This window comes from Pygocentrus nattereri, chromosome 20, assembly GCF_015220715.1.
Source record: "Pygocentrus nattereri isolate fPygNat1 chromosome 20, fPygNat1.pri, whole genome shotgun sequence".
Lineage (NCBI taxonomy): Eukaryota > Metazoa > Chordata > Actinopteri > Characiformes > Serrasalmidae > Pygocentrus > Pygocentrus nattereri.
Window position 1 is genome coordinate 6,520,081 of NC_051230.1, and position 24,535 is coordinate 6,544,615.

Below are 24,535 nucleotides of genomic sequence, written 5' to 3' on the forward strand. Positions count from 1 at the left end.
AAATTCCACAGATTTTCCAGCCTTAGTAAGGTCAGAGTGGTTTGATGTGAAATGCTCATTTTTAGAAAAATTAGAATCAGAACTGGTCACAGTGGTGGTGATAGGAACCAGACATCCGAAGAGTTTAGTGTGACCTTACAGGATGTTAAGGGGTGGGGGGGTCTAAAAATCTGGTTTGCACCAGATACTATCAGGTGAGCGCCCAATACTATCAAGTGAGCACAAATTACTATGTGGCGAGCACCCAATTCTAAGTGGTGAGCACCGGATAATACCTCGGGTGCTCACCACATAGTGCTGGGGGCTCACCTGATAGTATCTGGATAGTTCAGGGGCTCCTGAGGTCTGAGACATAGTTTTGTGATAATTATTTATTAACCTCTAAACCATCGAATGATTAAGTCATTTTGCACAATCAGTGGAGCTCCCCTTTAAATTTGTATCCTGTGTTTTGAATTGTTGAGGTTAAATGGGTTCTGTCATATTTACACCTACGGAGCATTTCATATGTTGGTTGGTGACGTCATCGTCCAATCATATAATGATGGTCAAACAAACAAGTAAACTCGTTTGAGGCTTGTTATATATCTTGATGACATGAAATTGGTATGTTGTGTTCTAAATATCTGTCTTAAGGACTCTTGGCCCCATCTGAGGGTCAGGATTCCTGAGGGTCATTAAGTTGTGTCATGTTTACGCTTATAGAGCATTATATAGGCTGGTTTGTGCGCATGGTGACATCACCCCTCATTGCCACAGCCCTGAGCATCGCTGTGGTCCTGAAGGTTGTGCGTTATGTTCTATTAAAAAGTGAATGAGTCATCAGAGGGGAGGGCCAGATGGGGGGAGCCAGTAAGGGCCTAGGGCTAAACTTGGCCTGCCTTGGGGAGGGTCTTTGGCCAGCACTTTCTGGACTTCTGAATCTGTCAGGCTGACCGCGGTCGAAGCCCCAGCAGGCGTATAAAACAGAGGTCTTGGCCAGGAAACTTCAAGAACAGCACGAGTAGAGGAGCATATTAGTAGTTTTCCTACGCAGATTTACTTTGAAAAGTTTCTGATTTCGACTTTTACGCACATTTTAGCCCGTGCGTAAAAACGCACAAGAGGCGTTGACGCCAATTTGGAAAAAATCGTCTAAAGCTTCAACAAGGGACATCTTTCGACCTTCAGTCCGGGTTATTTGAGGTCCTTCACACTTCAACCATGGCAGAGGGTGATTTCTACACGCTGGGCAGCAGGCAGAGGATTCCCAGAGACCCGTTCGCTCCGCATTTCATGGACGACGATTTCAGCATGCCGGCTTTTCCGGACGACATGGCCATGGACTGGCCTGACTGGGGGCTTCCCAGGATCACGAGTCGCCGCAGCGCGCCCTGGCCCGGCGGCCTGCGCTCCACTTTCACACCGCGGAGATACACAGAGCCTCCGCGCTGCCCCCCGGCCAGCCACCCGGACGAGCCGTGGAAAGTGTGCGTGAACGTGCACAGCTACAGGCCCGAGGAGCTCAGCGTGAAGACCAAAGACGGTTTTGTGGAGGTTTCAGGTGAGGACACAGACGTGGAGGCTGGCTCTGATCTGGCCTAGTGATAGAGATGCAATGCTCACTTTTCCATGACAGTGCCGACTTCACTATTATTAGTAAAAACCATAATATACTTAAGTGGCACAAAGGAATCAAAGCAGAATTAGAAGATAAAACAGGTCAAATCACTGTTAATTAAGCACAGTAACACATATGTCTTTAAATTGTTCTTGAAAGCAACTTAAGGCTTTGAATTTCTTTAAAAGAAATTGGTAAGCAGCCATGGAGAGGAGGCAGATCCTAAACTGGACCCTCAGAATCATGACCTTTGCCTTAGCTGGGTCTAAATGTCCTTAAGACTGACATTTAGAATCATCACACCGTGTTATAAGTTAAAATTAGTTTTGTTTTTGGTTGCAAGATGATGTCCCCTACCAACCTGAAGATATCATGACCAGCATTATTGTAGCCAAACTCATCACACTCAGCAGGCCAGCTTCACTGTTAGGCCTTTCAAACTGTTTACCGATCGCTGTTTAGTGCAAGGGGAACGTAGGAGGAACCTGCCAGTCCCTAAAATGAAGGAGAATCCATCACCATTTCCATTTCACAAGCTCAGTTTGGAATCACAGATTCACACGCAGCCATAACACCTCTATCATGACTTGCACATTACGATGGCTCCATTCACACCCCCACACCTGCTGAGATCCCTTAAGAATCTCAATGCTTTAAACATGAGTTAAAATTAGACCTCAGATGGAGAGTCCCAGCAGTCTGTCTTTAAACAGGGCCGCCCCCGCCCCCCCGATGGCTTGTTTAAATCAAAGTGTGGATACTTAAAGCGACACTTTGGCAAAAAAATTAAGTTAAGGTTCTCCCTTACCCTAAATACAGTCAGCCAGCCAAGGCGTTTCCAGTGTCTGAAGTTTCTTCTTCTTGCATTGGAGCTACAAGGCTTATGCTAGCAAAGAATGAAACCTTGTACCCCTTGAGTTAACAAACCGAATGCTTAAGTCAAAATTCAGGCTTCAAGACGTCTGTTTTCGCTGTACTACAAACCAGTGCTACAGCCAGGATTTCATTTTAGGAGGGCCTGCTTACAAGTTGGGGGTTCAGCTAGCAAACATCAAAGTCCAGAGACGATGGTATGGTGAGGATGACGTCCACCAACTTGCCTTTATTTGTACCCAAATATATTAAAGATGATTTACTTTGCATTGCATGCTGCTGTTGTCGGGCCAAAACCTTGTATCTCAAAAGTGATACCTTTACAGTAGAAGGAGGAAAAACACACTTGACTCTTAATGGAAGTCAATGGAACCAGACGTTTTACCAAGTCATTTAGGGCCGTCTCCAGGCAGGATTGGAGCAGGATTATATGTTGGAGTTGAACTGATGGTGACAGTGTAAACATTGCCATCATCTTCTTCTTCTTTCGGCTGCTCCCTTTAGGGGACACCACAGCGGATCATCTGCCTCCTCTACTTTCACACCAACCATCTCCATGTCCACCTTCACTACTAGGCCCACTTAACAAATGCCACTACACATACACATACAGTGTCAGAATTCACATAAGCAAGTCTATTTGAGATTACTTAACAACTTAGCCCAGTTTGAGGCAAATGTGTGAGCAGTTTGCACTTTGCTAATTATACGCTGCTTTCTTTTAATTGCTGATTAGCAGAATAGTTCCAGTGCAAATCTAAAGAAGTAAACTTCAGGCACCAGCATACATTTGGGGCAGGGGTCGGCACCTCAAATGGTAAGCCGAGAGAATTTGTCCATTAAAAAAAACCAAACCACTCCGGGAGCTGCAACGTTTTATACCCATTTTACCATCTTGGCTATAAATATGTCTCAGCATGCGCTAATATACTAGTGTAGGGTAAAAATATAGCAGTAACAAAAATGTAGACTTGCTTTGCTTTGCTTTAAGCTATAGCCACTTTTCTCGCATCTCCGGCAGGAAACGAAAGTGGAAGAGTTTCTTGTAAAATGTCTCTCAACGTTTGATTTTTTACGACGCTGAAATCGCTTCTCAGTCTTATTTGAATTTTCACGCTTCACCTTAAATGGCACCTGACGTTCCGTAGTGTATCTGCCCGGCCATTTAAGGTGGAATGGGAAAATTCAAATAAGGACGAGAAGCGACTTCAGCCTCATGCCTTTTTAATGTTCGGCAGTTTATCGTTACAGATGAAAAAAACAGCTGGAGTGATTATAAATGCAAATAAGTCAATTAGTCTCCAAATTATCGATGTTTGTCTTAAATATTTCTCTTTCGTTAGCTGCTAGCTAGGTGAGATTGTTGTCTGTGTTGCTATGTAACCAGCAGTGTATGCACCGACCTTTAGGGTTAAAAGGTGAATTAGCATATATAGGCTACTTTAACTCCAGCGTTTAAGACCATTTATTGTTAAAACTGTGTTGAACGTCCAGCAGAACTTTGTTACTGCAAAGGAGGACCATTTTAATTTTATCTAATAATCTAATGCTGCTGTGGAGCCACAACAGGGCAGTAAAACAGCTGCATGTTGCCGACCCCTGATTTGGGATAAAGGGAAGAAATGTGTAAATGATGTTTTGTGCCATACTGGTGCATTAGCCCTTGTTGCCCTTGGTTGTATGTTTGCGAGGAGCTCCTGTGTCGGATCTGTGTACGTCAGTCATGTGAATGTATGTGTGAGGCAGCAGGGCTTTTTATAAGCACATTGTTGGTATGCCAGTTGGGTCATTCACTCAGAGCTGCTGGGAAGTTTGGAGGGGGTGGGGGGGTCTTCTGACGTCACTCAGCCTCTTTCTAAAAGTGATCTGGATAATGTTCTTGTAGCTGTGGCAAAGTGAGGGCCACGCTTTCAACTCAGCTGAAAGGAGAGTGAAATAAAGAGAGACGGGGAACTGCTCTGTCTGAACCTCCTATAATAATAACAGAATAGAATACATTACAATACAATATAATAACCAGAGGTTGCTACAGTGGCCGAAAACCACACTCAGGTTAAAGTGTTGTTACTTAAGTGAGAAAATGGCACAATTAAAAGTAAAAAGGCCTTTTCTAAAAAAGTACAAAAGTAGAAGTTGGAAGCGTATTATATACCAAGGCTTATTATTCAATAAGTACAGGGAGTTCACTGCAAACTGGTTGAGCTATTCTTAGATTATAGAAGTGTGTAATAAAACTTTGGGCCCACCAGCAAGTCCTGGTCATTTGAAGGCTTAAGCAGTTACCTTAACTTATAAAACTGCAATTGCCACATGCTATTTAATACTAATTCAATGTACAGAGAGAACATTTTCCAACAGGCTGTATTTGTTACTGTGCCTTTAACACTGATATGTCTATATATCTCTCTATATATATATATATATATATATATATATATATATATATATATATATATATATATATATGTGTGTGTGTGTGTGTGTGTGTGTGTGTGTGTGTGTGTGTACATATATATAGCTCTGTTGTTCATGTTCTCTAAAGGGAACATGCTTCTGCGTGCCTTAGTGGCACATTATATTTTTCCAATATGTTAAATTCAGCAAATAAGCGCAGGAGAATTTGATTTTTAAGCGTATATTAACTTATTTGTGTTTAGAAAACCTACTTTTAATTTGATGGGGTGTCAAACTTTTGCAGATGACTGTATTAGGTTTGAGGTTCTACATGTGGACGGAACAGACTGAACAGTATGTTTTGACACTTTAACAATGAAGACGACGGATCAGTTGTTCTAGTAAAATTGTCGACTGACTTAAATCTAGAATAGTTATTTATATCGACGCCTTGTTCGCGAGTAACAGTTTGGTCACACTGTTTGGTCAGTTTTAAAAAGAGGTGCGTTTACGGTTTGTACAGAAGTCATGCGGGTGGGATGGCTGCGTGGTGGTTGGGAGTTGGGGGAGTGTACATGTCTGAGTCAAGCTGAGGCCGGGAGTGGCATGCTTGCAATTTAGAGACTAACAGCTGCTGAGAGAGAGAGAGAGAGAGAGAGAGAGAGAGAGAGAGAGAGAGAAAGAGAGGAAATTGTTCTCTCCTTCCTTCTGATACTGAACAGATACTGAACGAGGGAGAGAGATATTGAAAGGGGGGGGGGTAAAGGAGAAAATGAGTGAAAAATCCAGAGAGAAGAATGAAGAGAGAGAGAAGGAAAATAGTGAGAGAAAGAGAGAACGAATGAGAGAGAGAGATACTGAAAAAGAGAGAAGGAGAGAGAGGGGAATAAATGAGAAATTGAGAGAAATATCCAGAGTGAAGTGAGAAAGAGAAAAAGAGAGAGAGAGAGAGAGAGAGGAAATCGCTCTCTCCTTCCTTCTGATACTGAACGAGGGACAGAGATATTGAAAAAGGGGGGGTAAAGGAGAAAATGAGAGAAAAATCCAGAGTGAAGAATGAAGAGAGAGAGAGAGAGAGAGTGAAGAATGAAGAGAGAGAGAGAAAGAGAGAACGAATGAGAGAGAGAGATACTGAAAAAGAGAGAGGGAAGGAGAGAGAGGGAAATAAATGAGAAATTGAGAGAAATATCCTGAGTGAAGAGAGAAAAAGAGAGAGAGAGAGGAAAAAAAGAGAGACAAAAAAAGAAAGAAAAGGAAAACAAAACTGAGAGTGGAAACAGAAAGAGATAGAGAGAGAAGCATATAGAGTAAGAGACAGCAAGACAGAGACAAAGAAAGAAAGAAAAAGAAAACTGAGAGATGGAGAGTAAAACAAAGCAACAGAGAGAGATTGAGAGAGAGAAAGTGAGAAAGAAAGAAAAGCGAGACCATGTGAAGGAGCATAAAAGAAAGGGAAAAAATATATAAAAATATGAGGAGAAAGATACAAACTGAGAGAGAGAGAGAGGGAGAGAAAGAACGAGTGACCATATTAGACATGCAGCCACTGACCACAACCTCTAAATATTCATCTTTACTGTAATGTTTGTGCTGAAATTTCTCCAGTCAGTCTCTTCAGAGTCAGTCTGTTAAAATCTATACTCTTCAAAACCTTAACTGCTTCAGATGGACACAGTAAAGCCCGTGTACCCGCGTGATACTCAGAAGATGATATCTCCGCACTTGAGGCTGCAAAAGTTCATTTTTGGATGAAGCAGAAAACAAAAACAATTCGACAGACGGCGAACGTGTCGTGCACCAGCCACGAGTTTAGCCGCCAGCCATAATCAGCTATTTTATTCAGAGTCATGCCTGATTGATCTTGGTGTTATTAATGACTGCCGCGTCATTCTCTCTGCAGGGAAACACGAAGAGAAGCAGAACGAGGGAGGAATCGTGACGAAAAACTTCACAAAGAAGATTCAGTAAGTTTTCCAGACGTTCAGAACTGAGACTGACAGGCGGCCGCTTGTTATTGCACGTTGGTAATTCATGGAATTAGAATCGGTTTGGAGAGAGTGGGCGACTCTGCCGTGTTAGTTCTCTTAGTTGAGAGTCGGTGGGTAGTAAGGAGTAAGGAGCACCACTTTTGGTTCCCTCAAGAACCTTCATTAAAGAACCAGGGCCTGGATTCACGAGAGTGTCTTAAGAAAGAAAATCTTAAATGTGTCTTTTCTTAACTTCATTTTTAAGAAGAAAAATGCCAGAAATTGTTTTTCGTTCAACAACCTTTTGCCTGTTTTCTCAAGAATGATTCTAAGAGCAAGAGGTATTCTTGAAAATATCACAATCCTAAACATTTTATTAGTCTTACAACGGCCTCACACTCGTCTTAGGCTGTAAGAGTTGACAAGATGAGCGTCTAAATATTTACCGGACGCTGCCATCCAGATGAAAAGTACGTATTTGTACCATTTCATAACCGAATGTTTTAAGGCTGGAGACGAGACGGGGTGTGTGGAGTCGCATCTCTTCTGAGAGTGTGTCGGCTGCTTCTTTCACCATAACCTCTAGTTTTTATTCACTAAATGTTTTTGATGCTTGGTTTGATGTTTTTGTTGTTAATCAAATTCAGAGTGTATCTTGCATCATTTTCGGTATGTGGTAAAATGCAACGTAACCCACAGAAGAAAACTTCAGAAATTCTTAAGAAAATTATATAATATGAGAATATTTAAGAACTTCTTAGTTTGTTTTTTTTAAATCATTGCATTTAAGAGCAATGGGCCTCATTAATCAACCATTCTTAAGAACATTTCGGCAACACTTTCTATGAATGTCACGTTTGTAAGCATCTATAAGCATATTTATAACATGTTATAATGTATTCATAAGGCATTATACACATGGTTGTACATCTTTATGAAAAATGAGTTACACTGCGTTACACTTTATAGCCAAGTTTATTATATGTTATTAATTGTTTATATAATACAATGCTAAATAGTGTTAATAATATGTTGTACTGTCAGTGCTAAAAGAAGTCGGTCCCAGCTTGGAGAGCGTAAAGCTGCATCTTCAGGGCTTCAGCACTAGAAACCTTCTCTCTGTAACATCACATTACACTACACTACAGTAAAGCTACACTACACTAAGTAAAGCTAGTACTCTACTGGATATACAGTGTTAAGTTAGTGCCAGGCTAACGGTGGTGCACATTAACAGTGATGTACATTGACTTTCCCACATTGGGTGAAACACTGATGACATCACTAGTTTAAACTCTGACATTTGAAGCCTGTAATGAGCTTTATTGTGGATGTTTTAGTGTTTCAGTAAATTCTTCAGTAAATACTTCAACCTGAAGCCTCACTCTTAACGCTGGAGGAGGCTTTAGTCCAGTACGCTTCACTTTACTTACAGCAGACTAATACAGCTTATGAGCTCTTATAATTTGTTATGAACTGTACATATAATGCATTATGCCAACAATTCATAATGCATAATAAGCATGGCTATAAGGTGTAATGCATTTTTATAAACATTTATACCCATGTTTATAATGCCTTATGAAAGCATTATAACATGTTATGAATGTGTTTATAGATGCTTACAAATGTGACATTCATAGAAAGTGTTACAGAATCTACACACTCAAGATCTCAAAGGTGTGAACAGTTCTGTGGTTTAAGAACACGACATGAACCTGACGCAGACTTTTTCGTAGCACCTTTCTCAAGAACAAATTTCAGAGAAAACTTACGAAGATACCGGTGATTGAGGCCCAACTTCTTAGTCTGTCCTAAGAATCGTCACAAGTTTTCATGGATCCGACCCCAGTTTTGTAAATGGAATGTCTAAATGTGAGTTTTTCCTAGAACCATATCTCCAAGCCAAGAGCCATCGAGGAAGCTTTATTTCTAACAGTGAAGGAGAGAGAAAGGATTAAAAGAAAGAGTTGTTCTGCAGACTGAGCTCAAACAACATTACTTAAAAGTTACTAATTAACTTTAAAGTCAGTGTGAATCGGAACACATTTCATCCTATATCATCACCTATTTCACGTTATCAGGAGGGTCTCTGAGCTTGCGGAGCACTTTCTAACCACGATAGGTGGGAGTGATGGGAGGAGGAGGCAAAACATGATGTTATCGGTATGTTTATTTTGTCCCGTCCACTGGTGCATGTGATGCAATGAAAAATCAGAAAAAAAAAATTTTAGAGCTGGAAAAAAGCCCATTTTCCATTTTGGTGGAAAATTGAAACCTATTTTGTTTTTTTAAACATATGATTTAATGAGTCGTGCTTAATATCAACAAAGACATGAGCTAACAGATTTTTAAAAATCCATTCAAATCCATGAAACCCACAGTTAAAACTAAATACCTGTAGCTGTTGTTTGTTTATACTTCAGTATTTCCTTGCAACAAACAAATATTCAGCTTTTTTAAACATCATTTTTGCCATCTGACACAACAGCAGCCTCAGTTTAGACGCTTCAGAAGCTGCAGAGTCTCACTGAGCTCATGGGTGGTAGCTTCATGTTCAAACCAGGGCTGATGAGAGCTGTTAGTAAAAGCAGGCCCTGGCCATTTAAGGGGTTAAACAATTGCAAAATCCCAAAAAAGCACCCCCACTTCCTGCGTCCCTGCTAAACGGTGCAGTGTGGGGGGTGCTAAAGACTAAAATAGTCAGATCCAGTGTATTTATAGCATTACACAGCATCTGTTGTGGCGCTGGCACAGTGCTGCCGTTAGGCCAGATACACATAGGCTGCCTTCTGCTGAGTTTTCTTACTTCTACTTTTGCTTTATGGAAAATTCTGCGCAGGCTTTGCTTTATAATCACAGTGTTTCATGCAACATTTTCTGGCTTAATTCAAATGTCCGGTTGTAATGCCCTCTTTAGTTAACCCTTAGAAGGCCGGCCAAAAAGAATAATGTAACCATTACTAGATCTGTTGTAAGTGTGTGTAATGCATGCTGGATATTGTAGTGAAAGGACAGCGATGAATGAAAACATGAGGCTGAGGGATATAAAGCTAATTTCTGCTGGCGTTCTATTGGATATGCAGTGTTAAGTGAGTGCCAGGCTAACGGTGGTGCACATTAACAGTGGTGTACATTAACTTTCCCACATTGGGTGAAACACTGACGGCAGCTCTAATTTAAACTCTGACATCTGAAGCCTGTAATGAGCTTTATTGTGTTTTAGTGTTTCAGTAAATCCTTCAGTAAATACTTCAACCTGAACCCTCAGTCTAAACCCTGGAGGAGGCTTTAGTCCTGTACGCCTCACTTTACTTAGAGCGGACAAATACAACTTATGAGCTCTTATAATTTGTTATGAACAGTACTTATAATGCATTATGTTAACAATTCATAATGCATAATAAGCATGGCTATAACGTGTAATGCATTTTTATATATATTTATAGCCATGTTTATAATGCCTTATGAATGCATTATAACATGTTATGAATGTGTTTATAGATGCTTACAAATGCGACATTCATAGAAAGTGTTACTGAAATTTCTTCTTAAATCCCACTTATGCAGTTTTCACTAGTATTCTGACATTCACCAGTGTTTTCTTATTTGGGGTTTGTTCTTAGGTAAGATATAATGCGGTACAGAACGCAGCTTAATGCAACAAATTATGTATTAAAACAAAAAATAACATATAAATATCCTTTTCTGGCCTAAAACAGTCAAGAGTAGTGTTTACATTTGATTTCTGTTTTGGCAAGTTTGAGTCTGCTTAAGACGTTATTTGTTTAAATGTCAAAAATTGAAGAAAAAAAAATGACGTAAAAGAAATGCAAAACAAAACTGAGCACAGCAGTAACTCTCCATCAAATTCAACTCATCCCCTCCTGCTGGTTTCGAGCTACAAGTGAGAAATACTAAAAAAATGACCCTGTAAAAAGTGGCTGGTCAGATCTACCCAACAAAATGACTTCATGAACTGGTTTTATTCAACTGAAATAAATGATTGAATGAATGATTCTTTCAGTGAATGTAGGATTTTGAGTTGAATAAAACTAGTTGTTTTTTTTTTTTAGATTGATCTGACGAGCCACTTTTTACCGTCTACACTGTTACCCTTTCATTCATGCAGGCAGTGACTGTGACCGTGAAGCTTAAACGTTGGAACAAAAAACAGGCACATCTCTGATCTCAGGCGCTCTTCAGAGACGTCTCTGTGTGTCAGCTTCATATCAGCCGTGTCTCTGTCCGTGCGTCTGAGTCGAGTGTGGGTGGAGAGTCACTCCGTCTGTCTTTATCATCACAGAGAACGACCAGATAGAAAAAGACCTTTTCAGATTGAGTCAGTCTATTAGTACTTTCTCTCTCTCTCTGTCTCTCACTCTGTCTCTTCACTCTCTCTCTCTCTTTCTCTCTCTCTCTCTCTCTTTCTCTCTCTCTCTGTCTCTCACTCTGCTTCACTCTCTCTCTGTCTGCTTCACTCTCTCACACTCTGCTTCACACTCTCTCTCTCACTCTGTCTCTCACTCTGCTTCACTCTCTCTCTCTCTCACACTCTGCTTCACACTCTCTCTCTCACTCTGTCTCTCACTCTGCTTCACTCTCTCTCTCTCTCACACTCTGCTTCACACTCTCTCTCTCTCTGCTCACTCTCTTTTTGTCCTGTGTCCTTCTCTATCTTATACACCATCTCTTTGTTTCTCTCTTTCTATTATTTCTTCTACCTCTGGCTTTTCTCCTCTCTGTCTTTCTCTGTGTTGCCTTCTCTTTTTCTTTCTCTTCGATTCTTTCTCATTTTTGTTTCAGTCTCTCTCCCTTTCTCTCCTCTTTCTCTATTCTGCCTTTCACTTTCACTCACTCTTTCTGTCTTGCTTTCTTTTTGTCTCCTTTCTGTCTCAATTCCTTTCTCCTTTCCTTCTCTCTCTTTCTTTCCTTTTATTTCTCTCTCTCTCTCTCACTCACTCCCTCCTTTTCTTTTATCTCCCTATTCTTTTTCATCTCTCTTTTTTCTTTCATTTTTTTTCTTCCCTTTCTGTCTCCTGTATCTTTTCCCTTCTTCCGTCTTTGTCTCTATGTATCTCTGTATCTCTTGCTCTTTCGTTCACTCTCTCACCCCCGCCCCCCTTCCCTCCCTCTCTCTCCCTCTCTCTCCCCTTCACTTTGTCCAAGAGAATCATTTCAGATGGCTGCTGGCAGTCTTACAGAATCAATGTGGGAGATGAAATAATAAAAAAAGCCTCTTTGCCAGAGGTAAACAGAATAGTGTGCAGCTCTGAGCCATAAGCTGCCTGAATGATTTGACTTTGTCACACGGCGTAGCGACTTTGCCGTGCTGTGCTGGGCCTCTGACTGAGAGAGACAAAGAGCGATAGAGAGAGATGAACAGTCATGTACAGACACATGCACACGCAGGCAGGCAGGCAGACAGGCATGCTGCGATTTAAACATGATGGATCTAACAGATGCTTTAAGCTAGCGGACAGCCACCCGGGTCTTGGCAGGATGCTCTTTTGCTTAATCTCTTCTGCTTTGATCTAAAGCCCAAATCCTGGTTTATTGAAATGTCTCTGTATTCATTGGCAGTGGCTGATCATTGGAACTTTTAGAAAGTAAAAAGCTATCATGGTAACTGAAGTGACTCAAGTGACCCCTGCTTCACCCTGCCTGACCAAGGGCTTTGCACCTAATCGTTACTGTCTCTGAAACGGTAATTTCGTAGGACTTTACATCTTTTTTTTTTTTAGCTCCACTGATGACATTTGTTGGGTTTTGGTACCAAAAGAACAGCCGCAATTCATTTTAATGTGACCATTTTCCAACCTCTCTTTATCTCCTAGACATAAACTATTTTTGTTATGTAAATGAGCTGTGTTCTGATTGGTCTCCTTGAAAAAGCAGTCCAGGCTGAAACACTCCTTCAGAGTGAATGGATGGGGCTAAACTGCTGGAGGCTGAATAGGCTAATACTACTACTACCAATAATAATAATAATAATAATAATAATAACAATAATAATAATAATAATAATAATAATTTACATGCCAGTGGCTCAAAGTGCTTTACAGACAGGTGATAAAGCTTAACAGTAATACAAGAATTTGTAAGTATTCATTTAGAATCATATGAGAAAAATGACACAGATCAAATTAAATGATAAGCACCATGAGATGCAGAGTTTTAATTAAATGCTGAATTAAAGAGAGATACGTTTTTAGATGCTTCTTAGAAGTGAGCGCTGAGCTTGACTGTCTAATAAAAGGTGAAATTGAGTTCCACAGTTTAGAAGCAGAATAACTGAATGAGTCTCTCCATGTTCTCTGTATGTTACAGAAGGTCGTTTTAGACGGTCAGTATCTGCAGGTCTAACGTTCACATTACCAGGTTGAAGTGGTACAAATTCAAGTTTTGGCCCTAATGTGACTCAGATCTGATGTGTTCAGGGCTGTGTGGACTCGCAAATCTGATCTTTTCAAATCCCACCTGAGTCACTTTCATATGGGGTCCTATATCGGATACGTATCCGAATCGTGGTCATGTGACCTTAATGTGATGCTCAGATCGGAATTCCTGTGCTTTTTTCCACTGTGTGTGCGCCATCATTCAGTGTTACCATGGCAGCAGCGCTGAACCGAAGTTAAATCCTGTAAACGGTGGAAAAGCAGCTCATCTCACCTTTTCCTCCACCATCCCGCTCTAATAATGAAGCTGAGAGCTGATCAGAGTTAATTAACTTCTCAGCGAAGCTCGTTCTGTTCATTACTTTGTGCTGATGATGCAGTGATTCATTGACGTGACGTGCATGCGGGTCATTTCAGGACGCCGGTTCATCACTTCATGACAGATTTGAGTCACTTACCTAAACCAGTGTTAAGCATCATGTCTGAGAGATCTGAGTGTAGGCCTGTAATGTGAACATAGCCTACGATCACATGCTGGAACAAAAACAGACACACTGTGATGTAAGCGGCTACCTTAAGGCCTTTTAGAGCCTTAAAAACTAGTAGCAGAACTTTGAAATATCTTCTGAATGATACAGGCAGACAGTGCAGTTATTTCTAAACAGGAGTGTGTCACGATTGGCCCCTCCCAGTTGTCCATGTGCTTTTGTTTTGATTCTTCCCTGTCCTGCCCCCTTGTTTCTAGACTCCACCCTTGATTGTAACCACCTGTGTTTGCCACCTGTGTCTTGTTGTCCCCCGTCATCCCTGTTGTATTTAAGCCCTGTGTTTTCCCATGTTAGGTTGCTGGTCTTTGTGCTGTTTGATGTATTGTTTGATGTGTAGTTCTGTGTTTAGTATGTCGGTACCCAATCTCTCCATGTTGGCTCCTTGACCCTGGACTGTCTAGAACCTGATTTTGGATTTGCCCTTAATAAATCTCGCTTATCTCCGCATAATCGTCCTCCTGCTTATCGCTCCGCAGCGCTACAGAGTGATATGATCTCTGTAGAGGATGATTTGTCTTCTTAGAAAGTCCAGTAAGAAGATCATTACAGTGATCAACTCTGCTTGTAACAAATGCTTGAACAAGTTTCTCTGCGACAGTCTGAGACAGAAAAGGCAGAACTTTAGTGACATTTCTCAAACTTTAGTGACTGTGTTTACATGCGGGATAAAACAGAGCTCAGAGTCTAAGAGCACACCCAGGTTTCCTACTTCAGGTTTGCTGTATGAAGCTAAAGAACAAAGTTTCTCGCAAAAGCAGCTTTATCTGAGTTTCTGTACCAACAATCAGTGTTTAGTTTATTATCATGATTTAATTGTAGAAAGTTTTGCGACATTCACTGAGAAGGCTGAGAGACATGACATCATATAAACAACGAGTTCAAAAGCAGTTTAGGCCCTAGATATGGACACCAAAACAGTAGCATTTTTATTGGTCCAATTATCATGAAACATCCACACAGTCTAAAAGGGCAGCTAGTTTCTCCACATACTTTACAAGTCTGGAGGAATGCTGGGTTAGCCCTCTCTCCTCAGCTCGACACAGTCATGTAAATGGATTTTAGCAGCTTAATGTTAATTGAATAGAGAGAGGCCACCGGAGTCGGCCCTGAACTAGCACTGGGGGTTTATATTAGCGTCTGGACACTTGGCAGCCTGCACGGAAACTCCACTGCCACCTTATTTGGTCAGAGTGCTCTACAAAGCTCTGGGTCTCTCCTTTCTTTCTCAGTCTCTGTCTCTATCTGCCTCTCTCACACAAAGCGTAGACTGTGTGCTATTGTGGAGCGGAGTGCAGCCCTGTCTGGGAGGATGAGCCACCGTTTTGAGTCGTGGCTCCATTCAGGGTTTCTTCCTCATGCTTTTAGCTTTACATTAGTGGTTTGGTTGCCTGCCATGGTTTTCTTATAACATGAAGAGCAGTGAATTTGCTGTAGCACACAGCCTCAAATGGATTAGTGTCTAAAATGAAAACAATAATATGAAATATGATTCATAACCTAAAATAGAATTGATGCGTTTGGTGTATATCCTGTATTTCACAGTGGCTGTAACGGTGCTTCCGCCTCACTGTGAAATTGAATCTGTTCTATAATGACCATTTCAGAGCTTATGAAGAGATGGTGTGCAGTGATGATGACTCTTAGGGAGCTTTTCCATTTGGGTCTTGGTTCATGTCAGTGGTTCTTCTTCATGCTCTCAGGGAATTTCTCCATTTGAATCTTGGTTTCTGTCAGTGGTTCTTTGTCATACTCATAGTGAGCTTTTTCATGGAATCTTGGTTCATGTCAGTGTTTCTTCTTCATGCTCTTAGGGAATTTCTCTATTTGAATCTTGGTTCCAGTCAGTGTCTCTTTCTCATGCTCTTAGGGAATTTCTTCATTTGAAGCTTGGTTTCTGTCAGTGGTTCTTCCTCATGCTCTCAGGGAATTTCTTCATTTGAATCTTGGTTTCTGTCAGTGGTTCTTTGTCATACTCCTAGGGAGCTTTTCCATGGAATCTTGGTTCCAGTCAGTGTTTCTTCCTCATGCTCTTAGAAAGTTTTCCTTGCCTCTGTAGTCCTCTGTGATGCTCATTAAGAGACTCAAATTTCTATAAAGCTGCATTGGGACGCTGCCTGTTCTAGACAAATAAAAATGAATACAAATAAAAATGATCCAAATCAAAGTCAAGTTTATTTATAAAGCACATTAAAAAACAACCAATGTTGACCAAAGTATGGTACCAAAGATTAAAAATGAAGCAATGAAACTAAAAAAAATAATAGACCATAATGACTGTAAACCTATTGTCTTTTGCCATTGTAGTTATTTAAAACCCATGTGTGTTGAACATTAATTCACTGTGTGCTCTGTTTTACTGCACACAGCCCTGAGCCAGTATTAACAAACATGAGGAGTAGTCCAGAATTTGAACTGTGGACCTTTAGCAATACAATAGAAAGGTCAATGCAAATCATATTAAATAAATTATGACATAAAGCCAAAAACCCAAAATGACAAACAGCTGCCTTCCATACGGAATGAGAGAAGAAAGATACAAAAGCAAGTCTCAACTCCCACCCGCAGCAGGCAGATAAGCCCAAAGATAAATATTAAGCTGGCATACAAAGGGTCAGTAGTGGAGCAGACCTAATATTAAGAGTTAATTTATCCAACAGCCCATGTGCAGCAACAGAAGAGGCACATTTGGGTGGAGGTGGAGTGAATCCAAGCAAATATGAGATTCATTTAAATCAAATCTGTCATGATGCAATCACTGAAACAGAACTCTGTGCTTCTACTTCATAGTTTGGCTGAACACACTGTACATCACATCTATGCTTGCAAGCTGAGTGTTTCAAAGCAATGTTGTGTTCTAGAACCATCCCTGTAGTTCTGGAATGTTCTTCCGTTTCCTTTGTCATTATAGAATCTCCCATTTTAGAACATTCCATACCTCACATGCACATTCTAGACTGCTCTACACCACCCATTCCCATTCTAGAGTGTTCTATAGCTCTCTGGCACATTCTAGAACATTCTTAACCACCCATTCCTGTTCTAGAATGTTCTACATCATCCATTCCCATTCTAGTGCTCTGTACCTCTGTCACATTCTAGAACATTCTTAAGCACCCATTCCTGTTGTAGAATGTTCTACATTGTCCATTCCCATTCTAGTGTTCTGTACCTAATATTACCTTACTAGAATGTTCTATACCTCACACTCTAGAACATTCTAAGCCACCCATTCCTGTTCTAGAATGTTCTACATCATCCATTCCCATTACAGTGTTCTGTACCTAATATTCCCTTACTAGAATGTTTTATACCTCACACTCACATTCTAGACTGTTCTATACCACCCGTTCCCATTATAGTGTTCTGTACCTCTCTTTCACATTCCAGAACATTCTTAAGCACCCATTCCTGTTCTGGAATGTTCTCCATCATCCTTTCCCATTCTAGAGTGTTCTTTACCTAATGTTCCCTTACTATAATGTTCCATACCTCACATTCAAATTCTAGAACATTCTAAACCACCCATTCCTGTTCTAGAATGTTCTACATCGTCCATTCCCATTCTAGTGTTCTGTACCTAATATTACCTTACTAGAATGTTCTATACCTCACACTCACATTCTAGACTGTTCTATACCACCCATTCCCATTATAGGGTTCAGAACCTCTCTGTCACATTCTAGAACATTCTAAACCACCCATTCCTGTTCTAGAATGTTCTACACCATCCATTCCCATTCTAGAGTGTAGCTGTTACCTCGGTATCTGTCTAGGGGTAAGAGGAGTCTATAACATGGGAAGATGGCTGACTAAACATACGGCTGGGTATAAATTACAAGCAACAGTTGAAGAGGGTGAACCACAAACAACTTAGTAGCTTCAACCGTTTATTATCACCAAACCAGCTGTTTTGTTTATACATACATATACATATATACACACACACACACACACACACACACACACACACACACACAATATATACAAAAACAAATGACCAAGAAAACAAACAAAACAAGAGCTGGACCATGGACGGCACCAAAGGAAAGAACATCCTTAAACTAAACCAACCTTAAACTAACTAAACCAAAAATACTCTCACCTTGGTAAATAAATAAAAAAAACAGCGGCTTAGAAAATGGATGGATGGATGGATGGATGGATGGATGGAATAACTAACTACTCTAAACCTACTCTAATAATTCAAAACATACACAGGATGGTGCCCGCCCCTTACCTAATGTGTCTACACAATTAGAGGCATACATGAATATGAAGGCATGTATGGGCGCGCCCTTCCTTACCTGCCCAGCTCGAGAGAAATAAAAAAAAACAACAAAACTCTAATGTTTTCCTCAAAACATATAAGCATAGGAATTTTACAGGATTTAACCATATTAACTATCAGAGCAGTTTGTGTTCAGAGCAGCATGGCCTAAACTGCTCTTCTGTGGCTGTCCTCTGGTGGTCTGTCTCTCCCACTTGCTCTTCATTCCCCCCTAGAGGCAGCTTTTATAAGGATAAGGCTCCAACAAGGCTCCACCCACTTCTCAGAAGCAGCTCCTTCAGAGCCTGAGCATGTTCCATACCTCACATTGCCATTCTAGAAAGTTATCCACCTCACAGTATTACACTCACTCAATAATCTGATCATAATTGGATTTCCGCAGTTATCTGATTATTCTTTCTTCGATCGATTTCTTAGATCGGAGTAAGGTCTAGAAATCCGATTAAGAAATCTGATAAAGAGGCTGGATGTTAGCTCAGTAATTGGATTTCCTAGTGCATGTGACTCTTACTCTGATTTCTTTCGCATTTCTCAGTCTGTGCATGTGTGAAAACAGACAGCACTGCCACGAGACGCCACAAAACACTTCTGAAATCAACTACGCCATGCAAAACATGATTTTCTGCAGTTAGAGGATTATTAAGTGCATGCAAACGCACTCACATTGCGTTCCTTTTCCCATTCCCAAGTCCTGTTCCAATTCCAGAATCTTCTCCGTCTCTTGTTTCATTTCTAGTATGTTGCAACAGGAGACCAGCTGGGGATCAGCTGTGCATGACATCACCCTTCATTAATGTCTAAAGCGTGTTCCTCCCTCTCCCTGTAGAGCCGGTTTGAGTTTATGCTAATCCAGTCTCTCAGGCAGTGGATTCTCGATTTCTCCTTCTCTCTCGTTCTCTCTCTCACTCCTTCTCCTCCTCATTAAAATGGCTGGTGCCAGTCTGGCACATTGATTAGGAGAGTATGCAGATGGAAATTTCAGGTGATAAACTCTGCATCAGGCAGCGATTTGTAGTAATTGGGAACAGACTCTATTACTCAGCACCTGCAGCACTCTGTCTCTCTCTCTTCCGCACTCTAGGAGGTGCCAAGTACAACATTTAAATTAACATCGGAAAATACATTATGAATTATCTTCGGTTCAAGAAGTAATGCAAAAGAAAACTTTTTTTATTGGCGAAGGCAAATGAGCGAGTGTGTAACTTGCTTCAGAATATGTCGCTCACGTTTTTATACCCAGCTGACATGATAAGGAGCTCCGAAGGAACTCCAGTTCTGTGTTGGCTTTACTGAAACTGTGGCTCTAATTTGTAAAGCCTATAACTTGTCTATTTTTACACAGTTTGTAATGGTGTGAACTACGGGAATGAGTTTCTAGAGCAGCGCAAATTGCAGTGATCATGCTACCAAAATGCACCACTGTGAGCGCTCTCTCTAATCGTTAAATAATTCAGAGCGGTTTGGTGTGAAATTTGCCTTCGTGAGAAATTTACCATCAGAATTGTTCACCATTATAGCACTAGGAACTAGATGTCCAAAGGATTTGATATCCCTTCAGGTTATTACACCAAATGGATATAAATGAGTTGCTTGATACCTGAGACATTGCTTTGTGATAGTTTTGCTATAAAGTTTTGGCCTTAATTTATTTTAATATAAACGTATTACTCCAGGATAACTTCTGTGTTTCTTCTCAAAGCTGCATTCTCCGCTGAGATCAATGCGCACAAACTAATGTGCTTTTGTAGCTATTAGCCTGTAGCTACAGCCATTCGACACAGCTAACACCTGTTGTATCTGATTCAGTTTCCCCTCGAATTCACTGTCCCTTTGACAAATCACTTGCATTCCCTTACGGATAACAACACCAAGGAACACTGGAACTATGGAAAGCGTGAAGGTTCAAAAAAGGTTTGAAGGAATGGAAATTTGTGGTGTCAACAAATGACTTGCTGCTCTGCTTACCAGTTTATGGGGTAGGACAGTGAGTTGCAAATGTGATGAATAACGTTACTCACATGAGCCATGAGTTTTGCTGACACTGTGTGATGCAACACTGTCAACCCAAGCAACGCAAAAGGCGTGCAGGGTGCAGAGGTGCATGCAGGGCATTGTAAGGAAAAAATAGTAGCCAAAAAATGTATCTTTTCAAATTTAGCACTATTTCACCATTATCAGCGTGACATATAAAACCTTATAAGACACACGTGAGTTGTAACGGGGAGCGAGGAGGCGGAGACGTGCTGAGATAAGCGAGATTTATTAAGGGCAAATCCAGGGTCATAGTTGTGACGGTCCAGGGTCAGAGATCCAACACGGATTGATCGGGGGACAGGCATGACAGACACCAGAATCCAACAAGCAGAGCAGAGCAGAACAGTACAAAGACTACAACTACAACACAACCAACACAGCAGATAACAAAGACCAGCAAACACAAGGGGAAAACACAGGGCTTAAATACACAGGGAAAACGAGGGACAGGTGGAAAACAGATGGAGACCATCAGGGGCGGAGTCATGAAACAAGGGGGCTAAACCAAAACAAACTCACATGGACAGGACTGGGAGAGGCCAATCGTGACATGAGTTCACTGGTCATTTTGGATAGCAGATAAAACCGTGATATTTGTAGTGTAGACATGGTTTCTAGTACTACAGTGGTGAACAATTTTGACTCGGTAAATTTCTCTAGAAAGGCGCATTTCACACCAAACCACTCTGAATGATTTTGTTTACATCTAAACAGTTGAATGATGCCTCCATCATTTTGCACAAAAGCAGCTACTGAGTGAATAAATAGCGCATGTAATGTAATCTCAAATGCAATAGTGCTTCTTGGTTAAATAGGCCATTTACACAGTTTCTTCATCCTGTGGTTTATTTCAAGCATGGACCATTTAAGCATCATGACCTGGTGGTTGGGATAGTGTAGTGGTTAACACCTCTGCCTTGTAGACTGGGTAGACCTGAGCAAACAACCTACACTATACCAGTAAGAGTCCTTGGGCAAGACTCCTAACACCACCTTGGCCTACCTGTGTAAAATGATCAAATTGTAAGTCGCTCTGGATAAGAGCGTCAGCCAAATGCCATAAATGTAAAATGTAAATGACCTGACAGCACCAAAATGTCCTTAATCATAACATGACACACATTGTCCTGTCCTGTAGGATCCCGGTGGATGTGGACCCCCTCACAGTCTTTGCCTCCCTGTCTCCAGAGGGTGTGTTGATCATCGAGTCACGACAGACCCCTCCTTACTACCTCTACTGCAGCGAAACCCCTGCAGAGCCCACAGACGAGCCCGAGGCCAAACCGCAGGAGTCCACCATGGCTTAGAACGTGACCCAGCAGCCCTCAATACAGCCAGTCTGGACAGTGAAGACCATGTGGACGTGATGTTTGCTCCAAGCAAATTCCTACTGCAACCCCTAACTTGAAATATCTTCTGATGAGCATTTTGACAAACTAGTTATGCCACTGTGCTCCTGGAAATCTGCCTTCCTGCAGAGTTTGCTTACTAGCAAAACATCCTTTACTCAAGGTCTTCTCAAAGATTGCAGTTGGTAGGACTCTGTAGGAGGGTGGATTTAGAGGAGGAAGGTTGGTAATAAATGAGTTAACATAGGAGGTACCTTATTATTAAGTAGCAAGTGGTTGGATCAAATTAGCACATACGTGTGGTTCTCAAAGACACTTGATTGATGCAAGAGTTGATGAGGCCCATTTTCAAATTTTTATTGTTGATTGAGTTGATGTGCTTGTAAGATGCTGAGCAGATCTTCAAGCAGTGCATAATCAGTGGATGAATAACTCCCAGAGCAGTTTGCTTGAAGCTCAGTAGCAGCCTTAAGGCAGATCAGATGTTTAGACACAGAAGTCTTCTGCAAAGTGAATGTTGCAAGGTGAAAGGTGGAAAAGGTCAGTGGTCAGGATCAGGCCTGTAGTTTGGAGAGACTTTAAGGACTTTTTCACCTTCCTACTAGTCCTAACTGAGTTGTAAGCTGCACCCAGAATACATCCATTTGGATACAAATCGGGCGACGCGAGGTGTGTTTTCGGAGTATGAATTCTGCTTGACTGTCATATGAAGCTCTGTGCACGGTCCAGACTGTAGAGGTTCACTTTTTATGCTTGACTTTTTTTTTTTTCTTTTCGAAAATCCAGTTTTCTTGTGAAGATTTGGTGTGTTTTATAACTAAATTTATTTACAGTTGCTAGCTTTTTATTTATCTGCAAAAGATGATGGAGGAAATGAAGTTAATTTAATTAACATTCGGTTTTGCTAAAAGTGAATGTTAGTATTTTATCAGTTGATGTCTTTCTGATGCTCTTGTCACTGTAAATATAGAGTTTGTAACTCATACTGAGAAAGTATATAAAATAAAATGTCTTACTAAAATCGTCTCATTGCCTGTGATTAAACATACAATTAATTATTTCTAAACTGCAATGTTTTGTTTTATTGGTGTGAAGTAATATAGTGTCATGTAGTCATGGTTACTAGTACATTTAATTTTGGCCATTGTTAGTTCAGCTAATAGACATTTTACTTTGAGTTTCCATTTTTAATGTTATTTCTTAAAGCATACTTAATGTGCACGTTAATAAATGATGAGAACCATTCATTGTAATGAGGTCTCATTTGGAAAAAAAATAGAATTGCATATATAATACGCTAATCTATGAATCATTTTTGAAATTATTAAACTGATCTAATTTATGTACTTGTTTCAATGTAAAATACAGTTCAGTTATGCCGCAATGGAATAATCTGAAATATTAAATAGTTTATATTGCTGTTTATTCGTACAGTTCATTACATAGCGGAAGTTGTTGTTGGAGCAAGTTTGATTAAATAATATATAACAAGAAAATATTGCTTAAAAAGTAAAGCTTTTAATTATTTGCTAAAATAGATAATAAATGGATAACATTCATGTACTGACTGCTTTTATGTTTTGTATATGACTGGGGGGGATTGTTAAATACCTAGGTGGTAATTGGTCACTGGCTAAATGGTCATAAACATTGCCATAGGTATGGAGGGCATCGATGATTGGCATGTTTGTGATTTTATGTATATTTTATAGAGTTTCTAAACATTAAAACACCTTCTGAAAGCATCCTGAAACAGAATTAACACAACTCCAGGCTGGGACATCCTGAAGTTTTACCATTTTATTATTGAATTGCTGATTCAGTATGACATTCATTTTACTACACTGTACTTAACATCACTGAAATGTTCTCCTCTTCCGTGAAACACTGTTTTCCAACATGCAGCTTAAGGTTACGTTTATATTCTTTCCTTGTGTTTAGATTTTAGTAGAATCTGTCATACGTTAGGTATTCATTTATGATATATTTTTATACATTTTAAAAGTAAGTAAACAAGGCATCAGCAATAAACACTCTACACTGACAAACCCCAAAATCTCATCTGCAGAGTGTCCAATTCAGGGCTAGTCATTGTCACCAATCTCCAGCTGTTTGGTGAATCTCCTGCTTGGTCACACCAGCTAAACAGAAAATACCGGCTGAGCTGTATCAGCAGGGAAATCAACTGTCGTGGAGCTGGACACACCTGCTGTAAGGGCACTCCTCAACCAAACCACGCTAATGGCACAATCTGGGGTTTGTGTCTATGTCCACTTCATACGAAATCTGCTGGTTTCTACTCATTCCACTTTTTCACTTCTTCAAATATGAACTCTCTTTGAGACTAATAAAGCTCTCAGCTTTCTCTCCGTTTCTGCCACTGTCCTCTCTCACATCTGTGCCTTTTGTTGGCTATGGTTTGGAGCGAGTGGGCTGCGTTTTGGGAGCCTGTCCAGGGGAGTTGTCTCCGCACGGCGGCAGTAATTGGGTGACGGATTAGTGCGGAGCTTATTCAGAGCGCCTTGGCTCGCGCACAATCCTGTCGACGTGACGATGGTGGGAAAGCAGTAGAGGAAAGTCTTCTTCCTCTGCTTAACTGACCGATTCGCCCACTGCATGTTCCCTTGCCAGCTTAATCAAAGCTTTTTCTGGCACTGTTGTCAGATCTCCTGTGATGGGAGTAGGCCTACAGGGCCTACAGGGCCCTTTATCGTTTAGTGTGTGAAATGGGGCCAGAGTCTGGATATGCAGTTAGAAATAGGGTATAGTGGCCTACAGAGTCATTGCACAACAGCAAATGCAAGGTCGACAAACAACTACATTACCAGAAAAATTGTTTAACACTGTGTTTTTTGCTGTTTGTAAATTTAATAATTCCAAAAATCATGTGCTGAATAATTGGAAACTACAGAAGGATGCATGTGACAAAATTCGGAGGTTCCCAGGTTGGAACACAATTACTAGAAATAAACCTTTTTAAATATGCTATAGATATTGATAGTAAGACAGAAGGGGTATCTCAAGCTACAGGCCACCTGGGGTAAATGATCTCACCACAAAAATACATATGAGAAAATCTATAAA

The 24,535-nt window shown here is 40.6% G+C and overlaps 1 protein-coding gene across 1 annotated transcript; it reads left to right on the top strand.

The window, feature by feature from the left end:
• The first annotated feature begins 900 nt into the window (after positions 1–900).
• On the top strand, positions 901–22,517 carry hspb8 (heat shock protein b8). The gene is made up of 3 exons (XM_017711185.2): positions 901–1,543; positions 6,768–6,831; positions 21,241–22,517. Exons 1-3 carry the CDS (start codon positions 1,204–1,206, stop codon positions 21,407–21,409), a joined length of 573 nt encoding a protein of 190 aa, XP_017566674.1. The 5' UTR covers positions 901–1,203; the 3' UTR covers positions 21,410–22,517.
• The last annotated feature ends 2,018 nt before the right edge of the window (positions 22,518–24,535 follow it).

Excerpts from the sequence above, each read along its gene's own strand:
- hspb8 (XM_017711185.2), top strand. The coding sequence starts at position 1,204 with ATGGCAGAGGGTGATTTCTACACGCTGGGCAGCAGGCAGAGGATTCCC. Across the intron at positions 1,544-6,767 it reads CGGTTTTGTGGAGGTTTCAG|GGAAACACGAAGAGAAGCAG; the intron begins GTGAGGACACAG and ends TTCTCTCTGCAG. Across the intron at positions 6,832-21,240 it reads AACTTCACAAAGAAGATTCA|GATCCCGGTGGATGTGGACC; the intron begins GTAAGTTTTCCA and ends CCTGTCCTGTAG.